At 44.6% G+C, this 23,123-nt stretch overlaps 1 protein-coding gene across 4 annotated transcripts; it reads left to right on the top strand.

Moving 5' to 3' along the window:
- The first annotated feature begins 1,873 nt into the window (after positions 1–1,873).
- Positions 1,874–22,831, top strand: igf2bp3 (insulin-like growth factor 2 mRNA binding protein 3). 4 transcript variants are annotated; one of them, XM_035182833.2, is made up of 16 exons: positions 1,874–2,814; positions 3,838–3,898; positions 9,277–9,325; positions 12,590–12,641; positions 12,887–12,950; positions 14,006–14,284; positions 14,410–14,544; positions 14,916–15,038; positions 15,210–15,345; positions 16,759–16,887; positions 17,050–17,118; positions 18,043–18,165; positions 18,317–18,391; positions 18,597–18,728; positions 18,925–19,038; positions 19,733–22,831. In XM_035182833.2, exons 1-16 carry the CDS (start codon positions 2,640–2,642, stop codon positions 19,832–19,834), a joined length of 1,818 nt encoding a protein of 605 aa, XP_035038724.1. In that variant the 5' UTR covers positions 1,874–2,639; the 3' UTR covers positions 19,835–22,831. The 4 variants fall into 4 exon arrangements, with proteins under 4 accessions (XP_035038724.1, XP_035038726.1, XP_035038727.1 ...); XM_035182835.2 differs by having other exon boundaries at positions 18,046–18,165; XM_035182836.2 differs by lacking the exon at positions 17,050–17,118 and having other exon boundaries at positions 1,875–2,814.
- The last annotated feature ends 292 nt before the right edge of the window (positions 22,832–23,123 follow it).

The following is a 23,123-nucleotide window of genomic DNA, read 5'->3' on the forward strand; positions in this document are numbered from 1 at the left end:
CAACACTGCCTTTGTAACCTGCTTTTTACACCAGCGTGCACATCTCGGGTCTGCAGAGCCTGCAGGGACACATCATGTCAGCTCCCTGTGCAGGTTACACCCACCTGAAGTCACTTTTACCACACAGTTCCTTATAAAACACACTTTAACTCACGTCTCTAAATGAGATTGCACACAGGCTTATACAGGGATAGGCTGCCACCATAAAAAATATGCGTCTTCTCAAGGAAATAACCATTATTGCAATGTAACTGTCATCGTTTACATTGTCACGCCCCCTCTCTGCTCCTCATAACTCATTCAACAACTCGCATCTCATAATTATAGGAGTAGGCATTGTAGACAGTAAGTGATGATGTAAAGCAAATCATTTTACACATGTAACAGGTGGGATTTGTTTGACCAGATCGAAAGGGAAAACAATTTGAATGCCACAAGGGAGTGTATTTCAATAATTATCTAACATACACAAAAATAAAACACGATAGGTTTGATCAGGCGAACAGAGATTGGCTAGAATGTTGCCAGTATCTGTGACTGAGCATTTAAACTGAATTACACATATCATTAACTTTTATCTTGTTTCACATCTCAGGTTTTATTTGTCATGTGCAGCTTAACACAGGGTCAACGATGAAAAGGTGATGGACGAGCAGAACAGGTCAGCTCAGCGGTGCAATTAGCACAGCAGTTAAATCTAAATAAAGCAAAGTAAAAAATAGGTTAATATAAAAGAAAGTCAAATAAAATTCTAAAAACTATGTATTTTCCAGTACGCTGTGTAATATGCGAGGATGTAGTGATAAGTGCAGGAATATAAGCAACTGCACATTTTCCAGAGGTGAGTGAGAAAAGAAAAGTACAAACACAGATCAGGGGCTTTAATGATATTACTGAATTTGAACTCATCTAAAGTAGGATTGGGTGTATTGATGAGCCGGTGTGTACATTAGCATGTTGGGGTCCCTGCACATGAACAAGTTGTGCTCCCACAGCTTATTGACCTTTACTCCATCAACAGGTGAAGATTGAACCATGCAGCCACTGGGCTTCTCTGCACTGCACAGTGACCTGCGCCTGAACCACAGGCCTTTGACAATGGTTTACAAAACCTCTGATTTGCAGTTGTGTAATATTTCTCCATTGCACACGTGATACCACTGGGGCTGTCCCCCTTTTTTTTCCTTTTTTTTTTTAAACATGGGACAGACACGGTGGGCCACTTTCGGCTTGGGAGACCCCTCCCATGTCTGGTAAATGCAAATCCATACCAGCGGTGTAGCAGTGCAGGCTTCGCCATGTGCGCAGGGCCCACATGGCCGCTGCTTCCTGCGTCCTGAAAGTTGGGACAGAACTAAAGTGGCGAGGCGGCTCCAATCTCGACACCCACCCCCACCTCAACCCTTAGCTGTGTTCCGTGCGATAATGGGCAAGTCGGGCCTGCTCGTGGACTTTGAGTCGTGGATCGGGGAAGGGCATGGCTCCACTCTAGTTGGAGAAGATGGACGCCGTCATGTGGACAGCGGTGTACGTGTCAGTCCCGGATTGAGCAAGGGGCCAACCAGCACAGCACGGCACGGCACGGCACTGGGCCCTCTCTATCATCAACACAGGCCAAATTAAAATGTGTCCTCCGTGCAATTTAACAACATAGCGCAACATCATTTATGAATGGCCCCACCCCCTCCCTTTTTTTCCTCCTACAGCGCACTTTACGCAGCCGTGCGCACAAACCCCCGCAATATCAGCGTCTCCCCCTTGCTGTGGGCGTGCGCGCACTCACTACCATTTTTTTTTTAGCAATTCCTCAACCGACCAATGAGAGTGGAGGGTCTTGCAGAGAAAGGCACACGAATGTGATTCTAGTAAAGATACACTGGGTTCTCACGGAATCCCTTTACGCACAGAGCTCGCCAGGATTTTTCCCAACGCCAATCCACTCTTCCCCTCCTTTCTTTTTTTGCTCTCTCTCCACTCCCCTCCTGTGCTGTCCCCACCCCAGATTCCCGTGCAATTTTCCCCAATCCCAAACACTTAATTGAGCAATTGGGATTCCTCACGTGTGGGCTGATTTGTAGTTTGAACACGTGGCTCATTCAAAAAAGCCGGAATAGCAGCGGATTTTTTTCTCGCTCTCTCTCTCTCTCTCTCTCTCTCCCTCCCTCTCTCTCTCTCTCTCCCCCCTTCTCCTGCTGCTTCTTCTTCTTCTTCTTATTCCAGGCTCTGGACTCAGAGGCGGGCACCAGCCTTACCGTGTGTGTGACATTCTCTGTCTCTTTGCCAAAAAAAAAGAAAGAAGGGGTTTTGGAGGAAGACGCGCAAAGTAGTTTCCCCTCCTTTATTTTTCCCTACCCAGCCCGCCGCCGTTTGGAGATTAATAATTGAGCGTTTTATTTATTTGCGCGATAGATAGCGGACGAGAGGGGCGAAGGGAGCGCACCACGCACTGTGTGAGGCTGCCAGTTTAAATCTATCTGTGGCTTGAACGGACCGGGAAGCACGCCACGGCCACTCCGTAGTAGTAAAGGCGATTTAAGGGCTACTCCAAAACAGTGCACGTCCGCGAGCGACGAGCGAACAACTACTATCTCTCCCTCGGCGTAAAAAAGGAAAAAAGACTGCCCTCCCCGACGCAGAACATGAATAAGCTATACATTGGCAACGTGAGCGCAGAAGCGACCGAGGAGGACTTGGAAAGTATCTTCGAGCAGTGGAAGATTCCGCACAGTGGTCCGTTTCTTGTCAAAACTGGCTATGCGTTTGTGGATTGCCCGGACGAGAAGGCTGCAATGAAGGCCATCGATGTTCTTTCAGGTGAGGAGAATTTTATTTTCGGGTTCCAAAAATGTTTTTAAAAGTACTATTTGGTAAGACGCACGGTGCGGTGCAATTTGTGTGAATATGGCCATTTAGTTAAGGGCCCTTGTGAGAAACGCATGCAGGGTTGGGGGGGTGGGGTGTGGGGGGGAGTGTATCCAAGCGTCTCTTTTCTCTCACACAACCTTTACTTGGCCTTTTGACACCGCGCTCAGAGAAGGAGCTCGAGTGAATAACTCACCCCATCGTTCATTTTTTTCACACGAGGGAAAATGGTGGAGTAAACACACAAAGCAGGCGTGAGGATGAGAGTAGCAGGGCTTTCCTGATGCATGTTGTGTGTGTGTGTGTGGTGTGTGTGTGTGTGTGTGTATAGGACAGTGGGGCGCACAGGCGGTCTGTGGACGCTGTGGACTGAGCCTCGTAGTGGGGCTCTAGCACACATAAGTCCACTTTGGCACGGATATAGAAGCACGGGCTCTCTGCCCCCTTTTTTACCCGTTTCAAATTGAACTCGCACTCTTGTGAAAGTAGCCCACAAGGCCTGCTCCAGTGGCCACAGCGAGACGCTACATTGTGGAGCCATTTCGCCCATGCTGACACACCAGGTGGTTTAATTGTGTTGATCAAATGTAGGCCAACTAAACTGGGCCCCACGACTATTTGTTTTTTCCCCCCCTATTTTCTTCACTTTCTCCCCAAAGTTTATTGTGTCCACACACGACGCGTACAATTGCACAGAAACTCGCAAGTTTTTTTTTTTTTAGGATTTGAGCTCCTGCTTGGCTCATTTGCGTCCTCGTGGGAAAATGCAACTCAATATCGTATTGTGCGTAAAATACCCAACACCCTGCATGAGCCCGTGCCAGAATTTTAACCCAACACTTGGTAAAAACAAGTAGTAAACTCAATAAGCTCTGATACATTTACACGAGCACAGAGTGGAGGCCTGTTTGGGGCTGAGGTCAATAAGGGATTCGTGAATATTTTTTTAAAAATGGCTGCTTTTTGATTTTCTAGGTAAAGTTGAACTTCATGGGAAACTTCTGGAAGTTGAACACTCGGTCCCTAAACGTCAAAGGTAGGTTGATTTATAAATAATATTTTAAAAGAGCTCGGTTCAACTCGTGGGAGCTCCAGATTTTTTTCTTTTCTTCCTCTCCTCTCTCTCTCCCTCTCTCTCTCTCCCTGTATGTTTGCCATCTTCTGTTTCTGTTTGTTCTAGATGTGTTGCTGTAAATGCGAACGTAAGTTAATAATTCAGCGGTTTGAGTATTTTCATTTATGGTTAAACGAGGGTGTCTTCTTCTCCTTGTCTTTTTTAACCTCCCCCCTCCCTGAATGCTGTGGGGGTCAAATGAAAGGGGCGTATGGTGCTGTACTCCTCCTCTCGCCATGACTTGTGGGGCTGCTCTTAAAAAAACCCGTCGTGCTATCTGGAGGCCTGTTATTTAGTCGCCCGGCCATCACAGTGCAATTTTTTATTATTACCATACGAACATTTACGTGTTATTTAACCTCTGGGTGATTCGAAGGAAAGCCGGGTGTGCAGGCTGAGAAGTGCAGGCTGTGTTTGAGGCGTGCATGGTGGAGTCGTCCATTTGAGAAGCCCGTCATTCTCCCCCATGCCTGCCCGGCGCTTCCGCCCTCCTCTGCACATTGTGCTGCTGTTGCACGAGATGGACTCTCAAACGCGCCTGGAATGGGAGGTTTGGGGCCCAAGTCACGGGGGAAAAAAACACGATACTAAAAATAATTATTTAGTTGTCAGAATGTGATCCCCCTGTAGCCAAACGCACTCAAAGTGAATGGATCCCTGAAGGTGCTCTGTCGATATATATATTTTTACGCAATATGCGAGGGCGTAAAATCCAGGAGCACTCGTGTGCGTGTTTTTCTGGATGTGGCGCATTTTGGTGGTGGTTAATCCGGTTATTTGAATTAAAAGAAAATGGCTGCTGCTTTCTAATTGGTGGATGGGCGTCTAAGTGGTACGTAAAGTCCGTTGTTCGGTTCCTGTGAAGTTTAATTTAATAATTGCTGCCACGTCTGGAATCACGGTACAAGTCCAGGTATCACACGTGGCTAAAAATATTTTTTAAGGGGCTGGGATGTGAAAACGGGATTTTTATGGCACATTTACGTGATTTGTTTTTTTTTAATTATTATTTTAACCTGATTGCCAGTGAAGACCCACTATTGGTGTAGTTTCCTGGGCAAAATGGCGGCTTGTGTAAATAAACCAGGTGAGGTTACTTGGGAATCGTTCGTCAAAATGTCTTCCTCCAAATTGACTCCTATTCACGCAGGGCTGATGACGTTGCTGTGTTCTATACACTGCAGTGTGTTGGACATGGCAGCAACAGAGTCGAGTTTCAGCCTCACTTTATAAAAAAAAAAGTGCCCTCCCTTTACTACATGGAACATGGCAATAGTCAATGGGAACAGTATTTGGAGTATAGGCTACACACACACACACACACACACACACACACACACACACACACACACACACACTGGGGCCCCTCTTTTTTGCATTCCAGCCTGCAAAGATCAGCTGGGGGCTCAGCCAGTCACCATGGCTTAACCTTTGAACCCCCCAGGAAGGGGAAGTGCTGCAGCAGACCGGGCCCAAGGTGGGGCAGCTGCAGTTTCGCTTGCTGGACAGCGTAGGGTGACGTGTCGGTGGAGCGATGACAAAAATGTCTACATTCAATTATAATATTTTTCAGTACACCCCCCTGAATGTGATGCTGTGGTTTAAAAAGTCCACTGAAATTATCTCTGCTGCATTAGCTGAACGTCTGCTGCATCCAGCGGCCATTCCTCTAAATTTACTGTACGTCTCAACAACTTAAGGCAAAGTTCATGTAATTGAAAACATCTCGTCCATAGATGTATTGTATTTTTTTTTAACCTTACAGTTAATTTATGTAATTATCTATAAAAGATGATATTTTAATATATTGTTTGCAAATATTTAAATCTGGATTTTAAACATTTTAACATCCCCGTGTTCTTGACAATGTCCTGAGCTTTTATTTATTTTATATTGTGAAAACATGTAAATTGTGCAGATATGTGAATGTGAATCCTACATTTGTGTCTACGTTTAGGTTATCTAGCATTTTCTACAATTGACAGTGTTTACAATGGAATTTAAATTTTCAACCTAGCCTTTAACAAAATCATGTTGGATTGTTGGTACAACTGAGGCACAAAATGGAATGTATATTAATTTAGCTTTATTTTTTTATTCTACTCAATAATTAAATCCTCATATAAATCCAACTGATACAGCAATGTCATTATTTTAGACATTCTAGGGCCATATTCTCCTTTTATTGTTGGATAAATTAAACAAAATAAAAATCACCACCATCCACACATGCGCATACCTGTTGGTCGAGTGCACAGTATGAAAGAAAATGGCATATAGCGATAGAAGGGGTGGCCTCAAGTGTTTGTGTGGTTTTTACATATTTTTTACCAATCACAAAAAAGCATCTAAATTGAGACAATGGTTTAGATGGAATGAGTGTTTTGCAAAAAAAATGGCTCCTGACTCCTATTGCAACAATTGTGGGTCAAGGGTTCACTGTGGGGCCCCAGCTGCAAAACTGGGGATTTGGATGGAGACTTAAGGAGCCAGAGAATTATGAATGTGGCCCCTTGTTTAACTCAGACTGCAGGCGAAGGCTCCGTAATCCCCCCCCGCAAGGCTCAAATCAGAATGACTTTGTACTTTTTCTGCTTTTTTCTTTACAATGTATGTAAAAAATGATTTGTCTTTGGTGGAATTCTCTGGGGAAATTCGAAACCAGTTAATCCAAACCTAAGTGTAGCCTATTGGGTGCATATATACGGCCTGTGAGGAGGGGGGCAGCGGAAACCAGTTTGGAGTTCAGTCATTCAGAACCTCTGCATGCTTAATAGTCAAAGGCTGTGGATGGGCACTGAGCACAGATCACGTGTGTAACAGGCCGTCCATGGTGCTGTGGCTGTAGAGCCTTTCACTGTGGAACGATTGAAGAAATGATGAATATGAATGCAGGTGTGGTGCAGTGACAGGGGGGCTTGACTTTTCGTATGGATGTCCACGCTTGCTTACGTGTCGACACACCCACTTGTGTGCACAGCGTCCATGGTGCAGGCCCATAGGTCTCAGCTGGGCGGCGAGGGAAGGGCGTGCACGTACCGAGTGTTGGTCCATTTTTAAAAGTAAATAAGGAGCCTCCTCTTGGCCATCACATGATGAGCCAACCCAAGTCACTCCTCGCTCCCCCTCCCACTTTTTAACCCCACACTACCATGTTCCTGTCAGTCCGTGGCCATGGCAACAGGGCCCCACCCCCCATGGGCCAGAGAGGGCCCTTGTTACCCTTGCCTGAAATGGGGCTAGTCCCCCCCCCCACCACACCAGCACTACACCCTCTCACACATACTCCCCGCCATGAATTCAAAGGCTGGGACCAGGGAATGTATACCTCCCCAACCCCCACCCCACATCCTGGTTGACTTCTTCTGTGTGCTGCACAGACCTATAGGTTAATCCGACTGGAAGTGCTCGGGCACATTTGCACACATTTCGCATTGGTGTTCCCACCGCAATGCAGAGCACACGGAATGTGCGGGGTAGAAGGGGCCGGATCGGCCGGCAACGGCACACTGGGCCCGGAAAAGGGCTGGAATTCCTCCTGGAACTTATTTGGGAATTTTCTTAACAATTTAGAATTAACTACTTTCCTAATGTCTCCAAGTAAATATGTTGACCTGCTGTTGGCTAGATCAGGGTCGTAGTGGCTAAGCTGAGGAATTTACACTACTGCGGCCCTCGTTGCACATGTGTTTTACTGCCTTGACAATGTTGTGTGTACGCCTTCTCTTCTTGAATTAGAGTTCCTGGTGGTAAAGACTGAGTCTAAATGCTGCATGTTGTAAAGTGCTATCTACCACACAGCAGATTACAGAACGGCCATTAGAAGTGGAGCAGTTGGTTCAAGTCGATGAGCTGCATTTGTAAACGTCATTTAACAGCTCAGTGAAGCTTGAGGAAAAGGAACAAGAGATGTGTGTGTGTGTGTGTAACGTAATTCTCAAAGTTTTTACACACATGCTGGAAAACGGTGTCCAGAAGATCTAACTTGGATTGGCTGCACATGCTGCATATGTATCACGTATGTGCAAAACCAGCAGAAGGCTGGGTTGGAAATGGGTGTGTGTGTGTGTGTGTGTGTGTGTGTGTGTGTGTGTGTGTGTGTGTGTGTGTGTGTGTGTGTGTGTGTGTGTGTGTGTGTGTGTGTGTGTGTGTGTGTGTGTGTGTGTGTGTGTCCCCCCTCAGCTCCCAGCCATGTGTATGTTTTGGTCTTTTAGGTTTCTGTGTGTGTTCTCCACTTAAATTTTTTTTTATCTCTGGTTTTTCAACAACATCCTCTTGCTGACCGACACTTGTGAAACTCTGACTCGGTGATCCACAAGTTCAAACGTCTGCGTGACCTCCACACACGGCCATTACACTCGTGCTGCTGCGTGAAATTAAAGAAAATTCTGAATCTTCAACGTCAAAGGATATATTTCTGTCCTGGTTGTTTCTTGTGACTGAGAACACAGCAGCACCATTGTAGCTCCATTTCCTTTATTGTATAAACATGCACATTTTAAAATCTTTTTTTACGAAAGTGTGATGTAACTGGTGATAGAGATTCCCTTTGCTCTCTGTTTGGCACCAGCACCACCCAAAACCATCGACCCCTCTCTCTCCTCGTTTTGATAACAGCTGGATGCTCCTGGATAAGTGTCTATTTTGGTTGAAAAGAGTGGACTCGAGCCTCGCAGTGGCTCAAACCTCATGATGCAATGCTACGGGGCACATGCTTGACTCGGAAGTGTGTAGACAAGATATTTGGATGGCGTATCTTTGCCTCTTTTTTTTTTTTCGCCTTCCTTTTTGCTCCCTTCCTGACGCCTCTTCTCCCGCTTCACCGCCCTGCCTCTCCTTGCCATCTCGCTCTTCGCACTCTGTGTGACACAATTGGGAATTGGGGCAAAGGGCGTGGTATGGTTTCTGGTTAATAATTTTAATTTTGATCACCCTCAACTCAATTTTGGCCCTCCCAGGGCTGATTCTACATCGCCCCTCTCCCCACTTCTCCTACCTCACTTCCTCCATTTTTTTTTTTTACCCAGGTTGCCTCAGTGCACCTGCAGCTTGCTGGGTTGGGAATGGGATTCAAGCAGAAGCCATATCTGCAGCTTCTTAACCCTACTGTCTCTTTACATCGTCATGGGGAATGAGGACCTGCCGTTTTGTCAAGTGCATCATTGTACCCTGTGTTTTCTGCTGCTAACTGTCTCTCTCCTTCTCTCCCACCTCTGTTTGCATCTCCCTTCATCAATTTCTTCTCTCTTCCTCCTCCTTCATCCATCCCCCACCCTCTTCCTCCCTTATTCTCTCTCCAGGAGCTGTAAACTGCAGATCAGGAACATCCCGCCTCACATGCAGTGGGAGGTGAGTGCTAACAGGCTGCTAACTGCTTCCAGGGCGGGGCACCGTGGGGCAACTGGGCTCATTTAGTGGCTTCATGGAGTCACCTTGCCTCCCTTTGGAGTTTCTGTCGAACATTGGCTTGGTGATCTGTTGCAAGAAGGTAGCAGCGCAGACCAGAGGGTAGAAATACAGTAGTTACAAATGATTGTTGGGAATTGACACTGGGAATTAACAATTGCAAGGTTGAGTTTTATAGTTAATTTACACAGTTGCATGAGATAGACAGGAGAGATGGCGATGTTTTACTGAATAAAGATGCTGGAAAAATGATGAAGGGACCTTGTCTTGATGCTATAGCCTACTTGCAAGTGAAGACACTAGGCAAATCTCCTGATGTTTGTAGGCTTAGTCCTACGTGTGATGGTTACGTGCCTTCAAGCACTTTGGTGATTTGATCCTTTTGGATCTTCTGACTGAAATGTCTTGGGTTTTTTTTATGGCGTATTTGAGTTTGACAGTATTGTCGCACTAGAAATAGATCTTGTGGAAATGAAGGTTATAAAAAAACAGGGGTTGTGAAACATCCATGTGAGAAATGGTTTGACCTGGCATGTGCAAGTCTGCAAGTCCTTTGTATGGTTTATGGAAGACATTTATTTTGGGCAAGAAAATAAATAATTTAGAACTTTACCCGTTATATTTTTCTTCTTTCTTATGCAGACAGTAAGTCCTGAAATAAAATGATTTGACTGTATTTAAGATGCACATTAAACTGTTTCCTTGACAAAATCATCAGTTTAACACCATTACATTGCTCCTGCAACTAATGCTACACTTTTAAAACCTATATCTGGGTTTTGAGACAATTGTTGATTCAATTGTAATAAATGTTAAGGAAATAGCAGGAAGAATGAATGAAGACATTTCTGCCATTTAATTTGTAATTAAATGGCCATTGATGTCACCACAAATTCCCCATTAAGTTGCCATAGTTATATTAATTCTCCTAACACTATAACTGTTTTGTCCAAAATGAAACTTCTACACACATCTGTTCCAAAAATGCAAAACATTTAAATCCCAAGAATTATTTGACTTGATCTTGGATTAACCGTGGGACAGTATATTAGACTAAAAGATTCGTCTGCAATTTTTTTTTCTCTGATTAGGAAAAGAAAAAGAAAAAAAAAATCTCCAGAAAATGATGTTTGATTTGATTATGTAAAACTTTCCTCAGTTGCACAAGCAGCAGTTTCACTGGACGTTCTCATAGCAGGTTTCTGCTGTGGCCATAAACAGAAAATTGCCGCTGAAGGTCGGTGTGAAATCTCAAACGCAGTCCTCGTGCTTTTGTATTCCTTAAAGGGTTAATGGGCAAAAAGCATGTCATGTTAAAATGAATAATATCAAGAGGAACATGTGCTGTGACATGGTCAGATTTCAAGGCCACCGGCTGATTAGTGAAAAATGAATGAGTGTTGAGCAACAGTTGTGTGTGTGTGTGTGTGTGTGTGTGTCTCTGCTTCTGATAAGCGTTAAAATTAATACTCCTGGGTCTTCACAATATTGTGCTCGGGATATGTATGTTTATCTGGATTGACATTTTTGGGACAACTTAAAGGTTAAAATTATAGTGTTTTAAAAATATATATATATATATACATGTTGGACTTGAGATCCTTGCATGACCTGCATGTGGAATCTCATATCAGTAATATATTTACATGATTTTTTTTTTTTTCCTTCCTCCGTCTGCAGAGGGTTAGTAGTGATGGCGTGTGCTCGTAGTGTTCACTTCAATTTTCTGGCTCATAAAGACAATGGAAGCTGTAATGAGGATTTTCTTGGTGAACTGCACTGTAGAGTATTTCTAAATTGTGAGTTTAACACATGGCTTTAGAACTCAGGCTAATTCCCTCCCTGTGATCAAATGGCCACAGAAAGGCTCAGTGTTTTGTAATGGTGGGCTCGCTTTGCCTACGCATGTCCCTCAACTGCAGCTCCAGATCCACCCATGTTCCTCGTATGTGGCGAGGGAGCCGCTCGCTTTCTCAAAAGGTGACATGGAGGTTTCTCCCCCTCAGAAGGGGGGAGGGTTAGAAGAATGGTGGAGAAGAACAGAGGGATCTTTTGATGCAAAGGCCTTGTATGTATCTTATCAGGTAGATAAGACAATGGGTCGTGTGTGTGTGTGTGTGTGTGTGTGTGTGTGTGTGTGTGTGTCGCCTCAGAGGGAGAGAATAGTGGCGAGAGTAGTGGCGTGTTCACGAGCTGTAGTGGGTGGGTGGGCCAGAGTTGATTCCCCTTCCCCTCCATGTGCGCCGATTCACAGAATGTGTAGCATGAACTCCTACCCCTCCCCCAGTCACTGCTTCCTGCTGGAATGTACCCCACCCTTTCCTGAATGGCCTGGATTCCCATTGGTCAGGCCCAGCAGATGGACGGGCGGCGCAGCCAGCAAACACTTGGCTTCAGGGAACTCGTACTGGTGCAGAAGCAGCCAATGATGGGGAGCGGCGATGGCAGGGAGGCGGGAGGCTGCTTGGTTGGTGGATTGGTGGAGTGGGGGGGGCAGGGACGCAGTCTTGTTGGCTAGAAAGTGGGGTTGAGCTCCTGGGGGTGTGGCCTTGGGTTTTGACTGAGCATGGTCAGAGGTTTTAGCTTAGAACCCCCCACCCCCCTCCACCCACAGTTGATCACATCTATGAATTTAAATCCTTTGGGCTCCAGATTTGGGCTGGTGGCCAGCTCAGCGGGCCTTTTATTCTGGATGCATTTAATATTTTTTATCGTTTCCCTTTTACAAGTAGGATTTCAACATGCATTGATTTTTTTTTTTCCTTTTTTGCCAATGTTCAAAAAAATAAATAGTCAAACTAGCAAAGGCAACATGGCTTCATGTGACTTTCCTTTTTGAAATGTAAGCACGTGTATTGTGAGATGCATTCGACTGCTTGTAAGCCCAACAATTAAAATGCAGGCGCTTGCTTCCATCTTTTCTAAAATAGACATTTTAAAGTGTTATAAAACTCACGCAGCACCTGGAGCTCCATGAAAGTGCCCTGAGGAGTTGAGTCATAATTTGAGGGAGACGGGCTTTTTATAAGAAGGCATCAAATTTATCCATGTAACTCCACATTGAACTCCGGGGTTCAGAATTAATGGAGTGTGTCCTGGCAGGGAGCTGGGCTGGTTCCCACAGATGAGCGTCTGCTCACTAACAGGCTCCGGTCAAAGCTTTCAAAGTCTCGGAGTAATCATGGCTTCTCTTCCTCTTCCCCTCAGGTTTTGGATGGTATGCTTGCTCAGTATGGTGCAGTCGACAGCTGTGAACAAGGTAAATACTGTCTTTTGTTAAAGGCTGCTCATAATGTATTTTCACAGCCTCACCCTAAAACACACTGGTTTCAAATTGTGTTTTATCCCAACTGTACCATCTGGTTATAATTGATTTTATTTAAAAAATGTAATTTCCTGAGTACATTTGTTTTATATGCAAAAGAAACCCACGCTGGTGAATTAAATCATGTCGTCGTTATGGAGTGTATTTGTGAACTGACTCTGCTGTGTGCGCTCCAACAGTCAACACTGACACAGAGACGGCAGTCGTCAATGTTCGATACGCAGCCAAGGACCAGGCCAGGCTGTGAGTACACACACACACACACACACACACGAGCATGCATGCAGCGTATTCACATCATTGACCTCCATCTCATCCGGCATGACGTCTTCGGCATGGATCTGCCCAAGTTTTTCTTTCTGCCCATCACTCTCTATTGGAAACTCCATCAGCTCCCCTAGTCTAGCGTTCCCATCATGCACTTGATTTCCTCCTTCCTAAAACCAGTCTAATTTAATTTGACATGCAATGACGATGGGGAGGCTGGAGAGTGTGTGTATGTTGGAGAGGGAGGGGGTTAAATTAGCCATCTGGTGCCCCCTGGTGTACATGAATCGTACTACACCGTTTCTCTCCGCATGAGTGGTTGAAGAAGGCTCCAGTCATACTCGGTTGCTTTCACGACAAATCATAATCCCAGAGGCCAGTAAGGCCGGCATGTGGGGTGTGCCAGTGTCCTGAGGCTGGGGGGGAAGGTGTCTTTTCGTCATTGTGCCGATCACCTGTGAAACCTGGGAACTTGAGCTTCGGTTTTAATGTCACCATTCCATGGAGTCCAACATTGACGTGGTGACTTAAAACCAGCTTTGTTTATAGAGTGAACAGAAAGTTTTAAGCCAAGTTAACTCGTAGCTTTTTACTTCGTGGGTAGCAGTCTTAAAGTTGTCCTGTGTGAAATTGTACCCACTCACTAAAGCCGTTCTCAGACATGAACTCCAGAAAATATCTGGCCGTTTTCCAGATTTGTCATTCACATTAAGGATGCAGCAGGAGATTGTCCTGTTCACAACAGGAAAAGGTCCTGAACATTCAGTTTAGGGGGTGTCCAGGTAGAGTATGCAGGAGCCAGGACATCATGTATAAATTCCACTGTGGAAATCGCCTGTGTTGGCTTTGGCCCTTATCACCGACAGTTCTCGGTTCTCATTGTCTTACTAAATCAACATTTACGTCAATGCGTGTATGTCGCACCTTTTTCATCCTGAGATATTTTTTTTGCACCCGGGGCGTTAGAAATCTTCTGGACATTTGAAAAGCAGCTTATAGGTTTTTTTCTGACATCCCTTTCTGCACCACAGGGCGATGGAGAAGCTGAATGGCTCTATGATGGAGAACTATGCCTTGAAAGTGTCCTATATCCCAGATGAGACGGCGGCACAGGAGGGTCCTTCACCGGGGGGCAGGAGAGGCTTTAACTCACGGGGACCCCCTCGCTCGGGCTCTCCAGGTCTGGGCGCGCGGCCCAAAGTGCAGTCAGACATCCCACTGCGCATGCTGGTTCCAACGCAGTTTGTAGGCGCGATCATCGGCAAGGAGGGTGCCACTATTCGCAACATCACCAAACAGACCCACTCAAAGTACGTACACGGAGGTCAGGAATTATACTGAGCGTTGCAAGTGAGCTATGTTTAGCCACTTCCTCTGAGTGGACCAGTCATCTGCTGCATTATATAAATTCTAAATGATCTTCCCTTTGTTCCAGGATTGACATCCACAGGAAAGAGAATGCAGGCGCGGCAGAGAAGCCCATCACGATCCACTCCACCCCTGAGGGATGTTCGAACGCCTGCAGAACCATCATGGAAATCATGCAGAAGGAAGCCATCGACACAAAATTGTAAGTTTTTGTAGAAACGACATCAGAGCCTTAGCTTAACTTGGTTCTTACAATTTGTATCAGCTTTTTAAACTTATCAAATACCACTGCTGCAGAACATAATCAGATTTACAGCAATGTAATGGTTTCCCTTGTGATTGTTAAGCTCTTTCTGAAAATACCCTGTAATTATATCGCTTGCAATCCAGTCAAATTAGGGTAATGTATGTAATATCATGCACATGATTTAAAAATGTACTTTACTCACCAAGAAACTTTACTTTGACTGCTTGTACATTGAATATGAAAGAACTTTAATCTACAGTGCTGGTTTGCTGGTTTAAGCTGGATGTTTAGTTTCGGTTGCTTGACATTCTCTCTGCCCTGTGCAGCACTGAGGAGATTCCACTGAAGATCCTTGCACACAACAACTTTGTAGGAAGACTAATCGGGAAGGAAGGACGCAACTTGAAAAAAATCGAGCAGGACACAGAGACCAAGATCACAATCTCACCGTAAGACTGCATGGCCGATGTCTCTTTCCAGGAATTCTATTTGTAGTCCTTGCCATTCATAAAACTGCCACATGCATTTTTAATGTTGAAATATTTTCCTGCGGTTTGACAATTTATACTCTGGACACAGTTGCTCTCATGCCCCCTCACTCCTTGCATTTCTTTGTCCAGTCTCCAGGACCTGACCCTGTACAACCCAGAGCGGACCATCACAGTCAAGGGCACCATAGAAGCATGTTCAAGAGCTGAAGAGGAGGTGATGAAGAAGGTCGGGGAATCCTACGACAGCGACATGGCTGCTATGAACGTAAGACTTTTAGCACATAACAATGACATGGACAAATGCTTTAAATGGGAAGTGTGAATTAATCTTCAAATTCTAATGGTCTATTCCAGTGGAACATTTCATTCATTGTTTCAAAAGTAATATCAGTGACAGGTTTGCATAAATTCATGAAACTAGATGGGCAAAAAACGATTTTAGGAAAGAAATCTGATTACAGCGTCTCCATATCCAGTGGTGATCTGAAAATATTGCTGCCAGCAGCACTTTCATATCTTGAATAGCCGTCCAAAAAACACACACAATATACAAAAATGACCCTTTTTAAATTTTTTTATTGGATATTGTTGATTAAAATGGGGCAATGATTACTTGACACTCAATGTCAGTGAGTAGACTTAATCTCAGCCTTGGACATTGAGGCTGCAGTGGCTGCTTTGAATTCTGGGAATGGGAAAACTGTTCCTGGAAAATTAAGTGGGCAGTGTGCATTTTGTTTTTATTAGGGGGACATGATAAATTAGGCATTTAATGGTTTACACAAAATGTACAAGAACAAAAGCATCGCTAAGCTTTACGTTTAGTTTGCACGTCTGGGGCTTCAACTTAAGCCATTGTAAATTTGCAGTGACCAGTGCAGTGCCAGTTCTAAACCTGCCTGTTTGGAATAGTCTGTTTTCTTGGTCTGTGGCGATGCTGGTTGCAGCTTTTCTTTCTGAAACTGTAAATGTGACCGGCTGCTGGACTCAACTGGAGAAACGGTTTCGTCATTTCCGTTGTCGTGAACGTGCTGTTGGGATTGACGTCTCTTTCCTTGACGAGTCCTGTTTATTAATATTCAACGCATCGCGTTTGCCAGAAAATACCATATTCGACACTGCACTTCCTTGGTTCCTTAACAATATACATGACGTGTGAAGCTGATAAAACGAACTCTTAAGATATGCAAGTTCTCGAAATACTCGAATTGGTAGATTATTTTAAGTTTTGTCCAGAGTTGCCACTTGGGTCAAACTTGTGTTTCATATCAGTCTTCTGGGCAGTGTTCTCCCCCCCCTCACTGTTTAAAATGCCCACTATGTGAATAGGTTTGGTCTCTAGAGATGATCTCAGTATGTGTAATAAGCCAGATCCTTCTTTGCAGTATTTGACCCCTCTCCTAACCACCAACATTAGCTGGTGTTACATGCTGTTCCTTTCTGATAAAATGGGAGTACAGAGTTGTTGTAGTTCAAGGCAAATTTGCGTGACGTCTCTTCAAGCTCCTACAGACTCTACCTGTGTATATTCAGAAGTTAAAAATGAGCCGCACTATTGATTTGACTTTGAAATTGGACATGTCCCTCTATTTCTCATGAGGTTGAAATGCCATTTTGTAAATATGATGGATCACTGGTGTGTATTGTGTTTGATGAAAATGTTCTCCTTTCCCTCCAGCTCCAGTCCAACCTGATTCCAGGCTTGAATCTGAATGCTTTGGGTCTGTTCCCCAGCGGAGCACCAGGCATGGGTTCCAACATGACCAGTGTCCCACCCCCTGGAGCCCACGGTGGATCATCATTTGGAGTAAGTGACCGTCTGGCCTCGCACACTAGCAGTACAATCCCAGCACTGGCTGTCTTTAATCGTGAACCTCGCTGTGTTTCAACTCTTGTTTCAGGATGGTGTAACTAAAGCCAAGAATAAGTCTTTAGCAACTCAGTTCCATGTTTCTTTTGATTCTTTTAGTGCAGTCCTTATGGTGGCGAGGGGCCGTTTTGGGCTTCTATGCCGCCGGCGAGCAGCCAGCCCCTTGCTGTAAGTCACCCGTCCAAAAGTGCTTTGCACGGCTTGTGGCTGCTCGCTGCGGGATCAGGGGTCTCCTCCAGCCGCCCGTTGACCTTCGATATTTGTCGGCAGACCTCCAGTCTTTCGTGCAGTTAACCTGAGAGATGGGGAGACACAATCCCCAGAGGGCAACAGTAGCTTGGCAAACGCGCGGCTTGTTTGACAAAGTGCATGTTTTTCAAACGGCGAGTGAGTAAAACATCCTTGGCACCGAGAGCCCTTCTCCAGAGTTTGGAAGCAGCCAACACAAGTTGTTGGCGTGCCCGAGGCTGACACATTGACTGGAATATTGGCCCACGTCCAAAATCAATTGCACGCCCTGCTAACACAAGTGATTCGCTGTAGCAGCTTGCAACAAGGCATTTGAAAATAATCATCAGTAGTAGGACATTTTCTCATTGAGTGGCGAGAGCACAAGATTCATATCGAGATGCCAATGTCGACCAGATGAATTTACTAAATGGATGCATGTGGCAAACTCAAGATTGTGGCTTTTGTATGGAGTGGAATGGAAGTGGGCCGAGGCTAAATATTGTAAATGTATTATCTAACACTGTTTGATGTGCGCGCTTGAAAACAAACTGCTCATTTTTTTGAAACATGCAGTGTGATAAATTTTTTATAGTATTTTTCTTTTTTTTTTGTATCAGAAATGAGTAAGAATAAAGTGGTCTTAACAAATCCCATTGTTCCTGAACGCAACCTCTACACGCTGCAGGACAGATGTGCCTGTGCTGATGAGCTGTAATTTTTAAGTGGAGGGCATGAGCTTCGGTGTGTGTGTGTGTGTGTGTGTGTGTGTGTGTGTGGCTGGAGTTGAGCAAGCATTCTGCAGCATTTGTGTGTGTGTGAGATCCTTTCCTGGTCCCGGAGTACTTAAGTGTTTCTCCCCAGCAGGGACACCCAGAGTCTGAGACGGTTCACCTGTTCATCCCTGCGCTTGCAGTGGGAGCCATCATCGGAAAACAGGGCCAACACATCAAACAGCTGTCACACTTTGCCGGGGCCTCAATTAAGGTTAGTGACGGACGGACGGGCCGGTGACGTCGTGAATCTTAATGGTAACGTGCGGATGGCGGCCGTCCTCCCTGTTGTCACTTGACTGATAGGAATTGGAAACTTAAGTGAAGGTTTCTGTTTTTAACGCTGGCTGTCTGCCCTGGTGCAGATTGCCCCTGCCGAAGGAATGGATGCCAAACTGAGGATGGTAATCATCATCGGACCGCCAGAGGCTCAGTTTAAGGTGCCGTATCTTCACAGCTCTATCACACATAAAATACTATTGCTAGAAATAAAAGGACGCAGCCACATTGAATTTGATGCGAGCAGCTGTTGGATAAGCAGCTTTTTCAGGCTGCACAGAAACAGTTTTGTTCTAAGGCATATTCTCCTGGAAAATTCCTAAATGCAGCACGAGTAATCTCTATTCTGACCTTTTCCTTCTGCAGGCTCAGTGTCGCATCTTTGGCAAACTGAAGGAAGAGAATTTCTTTGGACCTAAGGAGGAGGTGAAGCTGGAGGCTCACATCAAGGTTCCCTCCTTTGCTGCTGGACGAGTCATCGGGAAAGGCGGAAAAACTGTAAGCGCTCGTTCCAATTCAACAATCGCTGCAATAGCTAAACAAATCTCTATCCTGCTTTAGTTTTTCTAAAGCTAATGTAGCACAGATGGGAAGCTTGTTGCAGCAAATACAAAAATTAAGCTCTGGTAGTGGCAGCGTTCTGTAAATCCTCGCTCCTAAGCTGGTTATTTCTGACTCTCTGTTGTGGCTGCAGGTGAATGACCTGCAGAACCTGACGTGTGCAGAGGTGGTGGTGCCCAGGGACCAGGCGCCTGACGAGAACGACCAGGTCATAGTGAAGATTAGCGGACACTTCTTTGCGTGCCAGGTGAGTGTTAATAGATAAAACCTACATGTGTCTCAAAAGGCCTTGAATCTGATTTTGCCAGTGCCATGTGATGATGAAACTTTTTCATTGAATAAAGGTCTTTCCAGAAATGCATTGGAACTAAAAGAAAATATAAAATTTTATGAAAATTGAGCAGGTTTTTTTATTTCAATTTTTTAACTCAAGGTCAGAAGTTGTGAACTAGAGCATCTGAGCCCATCAGGGCCAAGACTGAGTCTCCTGTTCACCGTACATTGTTTACAGTCCGACTAGTTTCTTTTGTCACACGAGTCAACAAACTGCGATACTTCTGTGTTTTAGGTCCAGATTACTTTTAGGCTAATCCCTATCAACAGCTTTCTGCATGTGAATGCCTATAAATTTAGAAGCCGATAACCGATGCATTTCTGAAAATGTCTTCCACCTATTTTGCTCTCCACGTAGTCTGTTAATCTGTGTGCAACCAAAACCAAATGTGATTGGTCAAACTAGAGACACAAACCAGAAGACTTCCAGTCACAAAATCTTGTTTCTTGCCGAGACAAGTTCTTATGCACGTGCAGAAACTGTTAATAGAAATTAACTGGACCATTGACTAACCTTAAGGCATCCCGTTAGGATGTCACGGGATCCTCAACAGACCCCTAATTCCATTATGTTGTCATGTGAACATTTTTCTCTCCATGTCGTCCAGCTGGCCCAGAGGAAGATTCAGGAGATTCTCACCCAGGTGAGGAGGCAGCAGCAGCCCAAGCCCGCGCCCGGAGCCCAGCCTCCACCGTCCCGCAGGAAGTGAAGGTCCAGCGGAGCTGGAGGAATGGTGACTGAATCTGCCAGAAGACTCGACAGATGGACAGATGCAGCAGAGTCCAGGAGGAGAAGACAAGGAGTCGTCTTTGCTCATCTCAGGGGTTCGAAGGTTATCACCAACTGAAACATCCACCCCTACTTGTCTTTTACTTGACGTACTTTCGAGTGTGGCTCATAAAGAGACTGTGCGCCTCTTTGCCTCCACCCCACCTCGGCTCTCTGCATCTCTGTGAGAATGTACTTCTGAGGGCTCCCAACGTCGTCACCTGCCCTCACGTGTACGCACCCCTGACCGCTCTCCTCCTCCCCCCACGGGTGTTTAAAAACAAAAAGAAAAAACAAACAAAAAAATTATCTTTTTTTTAAATTTTACACTAGAAACACAAAGATGAAATAAGGATCCCCCTCCTATCACCTCCTTGGTGTGGTACTTCAAACCTGACAAGATGTTTTGGTTGACTTCAGATTTAGTTGACACTTTTTTTTTGATAGCGTTTAATTGGTTGATGAAGCTTTCTCATGAGTTTTCTGTGGAAAGGAAAAGGCATTGCTATCAAGGTCCCGGTCGGACCAACAGAGAGGTTTATTTGGGGGGAGGGTTGGCTCAGATGGGGTGGGCCATGTTTAGGGGAAAGATTCTTGTTTCAGGACAGGACCCCTGAAAGGGTGGATTATATTGGGGCGTCCTGCCCTTGTAATGATAGTGGCATTTTATAAATTCGGATGCATTTTATAGATAGACCTATATACATAGATGAATATATATTTAGAGGTGAGGGCAGCACCACGACTGACACTTAGGGAAACGGTGCCGAACTGCTGCTGCCCAGGAAAACCAATTTAATATGCATTTTACTTAACTACCTCAGGATCTAGTACCTCAGAAGAGAAAAAATGATTATATATATATGAAAAATGTTCCTTTCTTTTTTTTATTTTGCTTTTGTGGTATTTTGTATACTTTATAAAGCTGATAGTCTTTGAACATTTTTATTTTTTTAAGAAAATTTAAAATTTGGTCAGCTGCCAACTGACCTTGCTTTCAACTCTGGTGCTTTAGGTGGCATTGTACATGTGTATGTGTGACTTAAGATGACCCTGTACATAAAGTCTATTTGTACATAGCAGCGCTGGAGCAAGAGTTGGCGCCCCCTCAGCTGGCGGCTGACAGGAGTATCGAGAGAAAATCGCCTCAGTTTTTCCCCTGAGGGTCCACCATCTTCTGAAGAAACTACAAAACAACTGATACGTGCAAATGAATGCCAACCGTAAATAATCGCAGCAATGCCATTTAGTTTTTTGGGATTGTCTTTGTTATTGGTAACGGTACTTTAATTTGTCAAAGAATTTCCTTTTCGCCTTCCTGCGAGGGCTGTGGACTCGACAGGGTCGGACTGCCATGGTCCACTCTGTAGCGGCCCCAGAATCAGCCGAGTGTCTCCGTCATCTGTTCCGTTCAGGCCGACCGCCGCCTTCTCGACAGTAACGTCTTAAAGCAAAGTCCAAGCCCGACTAGGTTTATTTTCATAGAGCAAGCTTTGTCAGTTCGGAGTGGCCCTTGTAGCCAGGCCATCGAGTCAATGTTAACGTCGTTCACTGCATGGTGAGGGTAGGGGGAGTCACACTGATAGACGCAATCTTTTTTTTTTTTTTTTTCGTTTTTGCGCTTTAGGAAAATAAATGATTTAAAACTGACATTTCTCTGTAACCCACAAATGTAACGTGATGTTTTCGGTTTGTTGTTCACGCAGGGAGAAAGAAGCCGCAAAGGGCACACAACTGAAAAAATACTGAGTGAACCCTGACCAGGGGTAAGAATAGAGGAAAGGAATCCAAAACGATTTATTTCATTTGTCTCTTCATGCCGAATGTAAATATATTGATTGTGGTTTAAAAAAAAAAAAAAAAAAAGTGCTTGAGTGTATCCATGCTTCCACAGTAGAACGCCGTCTACCTCAGCTGAGGGGGTGGGGGGGTTTGTTGTGGCACTAGGCGCCCCACCCTGCCCCCACTGAGCGCCAGCGCGCACTGATACCTCAGTCCTCTCCCACCCCCCCACCCCCCGAACACTTCCTTTTGACATGGGCGCGCCATCCTAACACCGCGCTTTAACTGAGGGGCACAAGTGATACTTAAAAATAATCCCCTGATCACCTCCCGACTCCCCGCCTCCTTCCTGCCAAACCCCCCTTCCTCCTCCTCTGCAGTTTGTTTTTGATCTACCTCTTTAGACACATATTTGAAGTAGAGGCATTCTTCTATTTGTTAGGATTTAGCGCCCACTCCTCTTTTACGCCTCCCCATGCTTCCCCAGATATGAACTAAAACTTATACTGAAATCATGTACTCCCTCTTTAGAATTGAGAGAATGATTGAAAGTGATCAAAAAATATTTTCTTTTTGCCAGTTTTTATATATACTCTATACTTTTTTTTTTGTCGCTTAATTGAACTCCTCAAATGATTATTTCTTTCTGCTTTCTATTTTTGGTGGTGTGGCTTACATGCATTTGAACTTTTGCTTGGGTTAATTATTTTTTTCTTTTGTGAAAAAGGTCAAATCACGTGTTTGATTTTGCATTCAATAGCTAAAAATGAGAAAATAACAATTGTTTTTTCTTCAAAAAAGGGCCTGCCTTTTTGTTTCTGATTTGTAAGACTTCAAAAATAGATACAAGTCCTGTCTTTATTTTCTCCCTTATGTCTTTCACAGTTGCTACGCTCACTCGTTGAATTGGTAGCTATTTTTCTTCTGTTAGCATTTCTTGGCTGTGTTATGTGAAACATCCTCTTTGGTATGGGACAGATTTGAGGGACTGGGTCTCAGAGTTTTTTTTTTTTTTTGAGAAAGTTGATGGAACTTCAGCATGATATTTCCCTCCTCCCCCTCTCTGCAACCATGCTTGTGCCCCTTCACCTCTCCCTCACACACAGCTCCACTTGTCAAATGCCTCTGAATAAATAAAAAAAAAAAGAAAATTAAATGGTAGTCATGTTTTTCTAAAGATGCGTGTGTGTGAATACCTCTTACTGGATTTGGGTATATTATTGTGGGTTCGATATATAGAATACAGTTCTTATTGCATGTTGATGCAGTTGACTCTTTTAATGCCAAGTTGTAACAGTTGGGCTCATTTAAAACTCTAGCTGTGCACTTGTATGAATCATAAATCCTGACATTTTGTAGACACACTGCACTTGACCGGCACATATTAGTAAAATTGTGAGACATGGGGTCTTGTACTGCAAAAAATCTGAGTTTCAGGGAAAGGTTGA

The sequence above is a fragment of the Hippoglossus stenolepis genome, chromosome 17 (genome assembly GCF_022539355.2).
Source record: "Hippoglossus stenolepis isolate QCI-W04-F060 chromosome 17, HSTE1.2, whole genome shotgun sequence".
Lineage (NCBI taxonomy): Eukaryota > Metazoa > Chordata > Actinopteri > Pleuronectiformes > Pleuronectidae > Hippoglossus > Hippoglossus stenolepis.

Excerpts from the sequence above, each read along its gene's own strand:
- igf2bp3 (XM_035182833.2), top strand. The coding sequence starts at position 2,640 with ATGAATAAGCTATACATTGGCAACGTGAGCGCAGAAGCGACCGAGGAG. Across the intron at positions 15,039-15,209 it reads ACCAAGATCACAATCTCACC|TCTCCAGGACCTGACCCTGT; the intron begins GTAAGACTGCAT and ends TTCTTTGTCCAG. Across the intron at positions 18,392-18,596 it reads CGCCAGAGGCTCAGTTTAAG|GCTCAGTGTCGCATCTTTGG; the intron begins GTGCCGTATCTT and ends TTCCTTCTGCAG.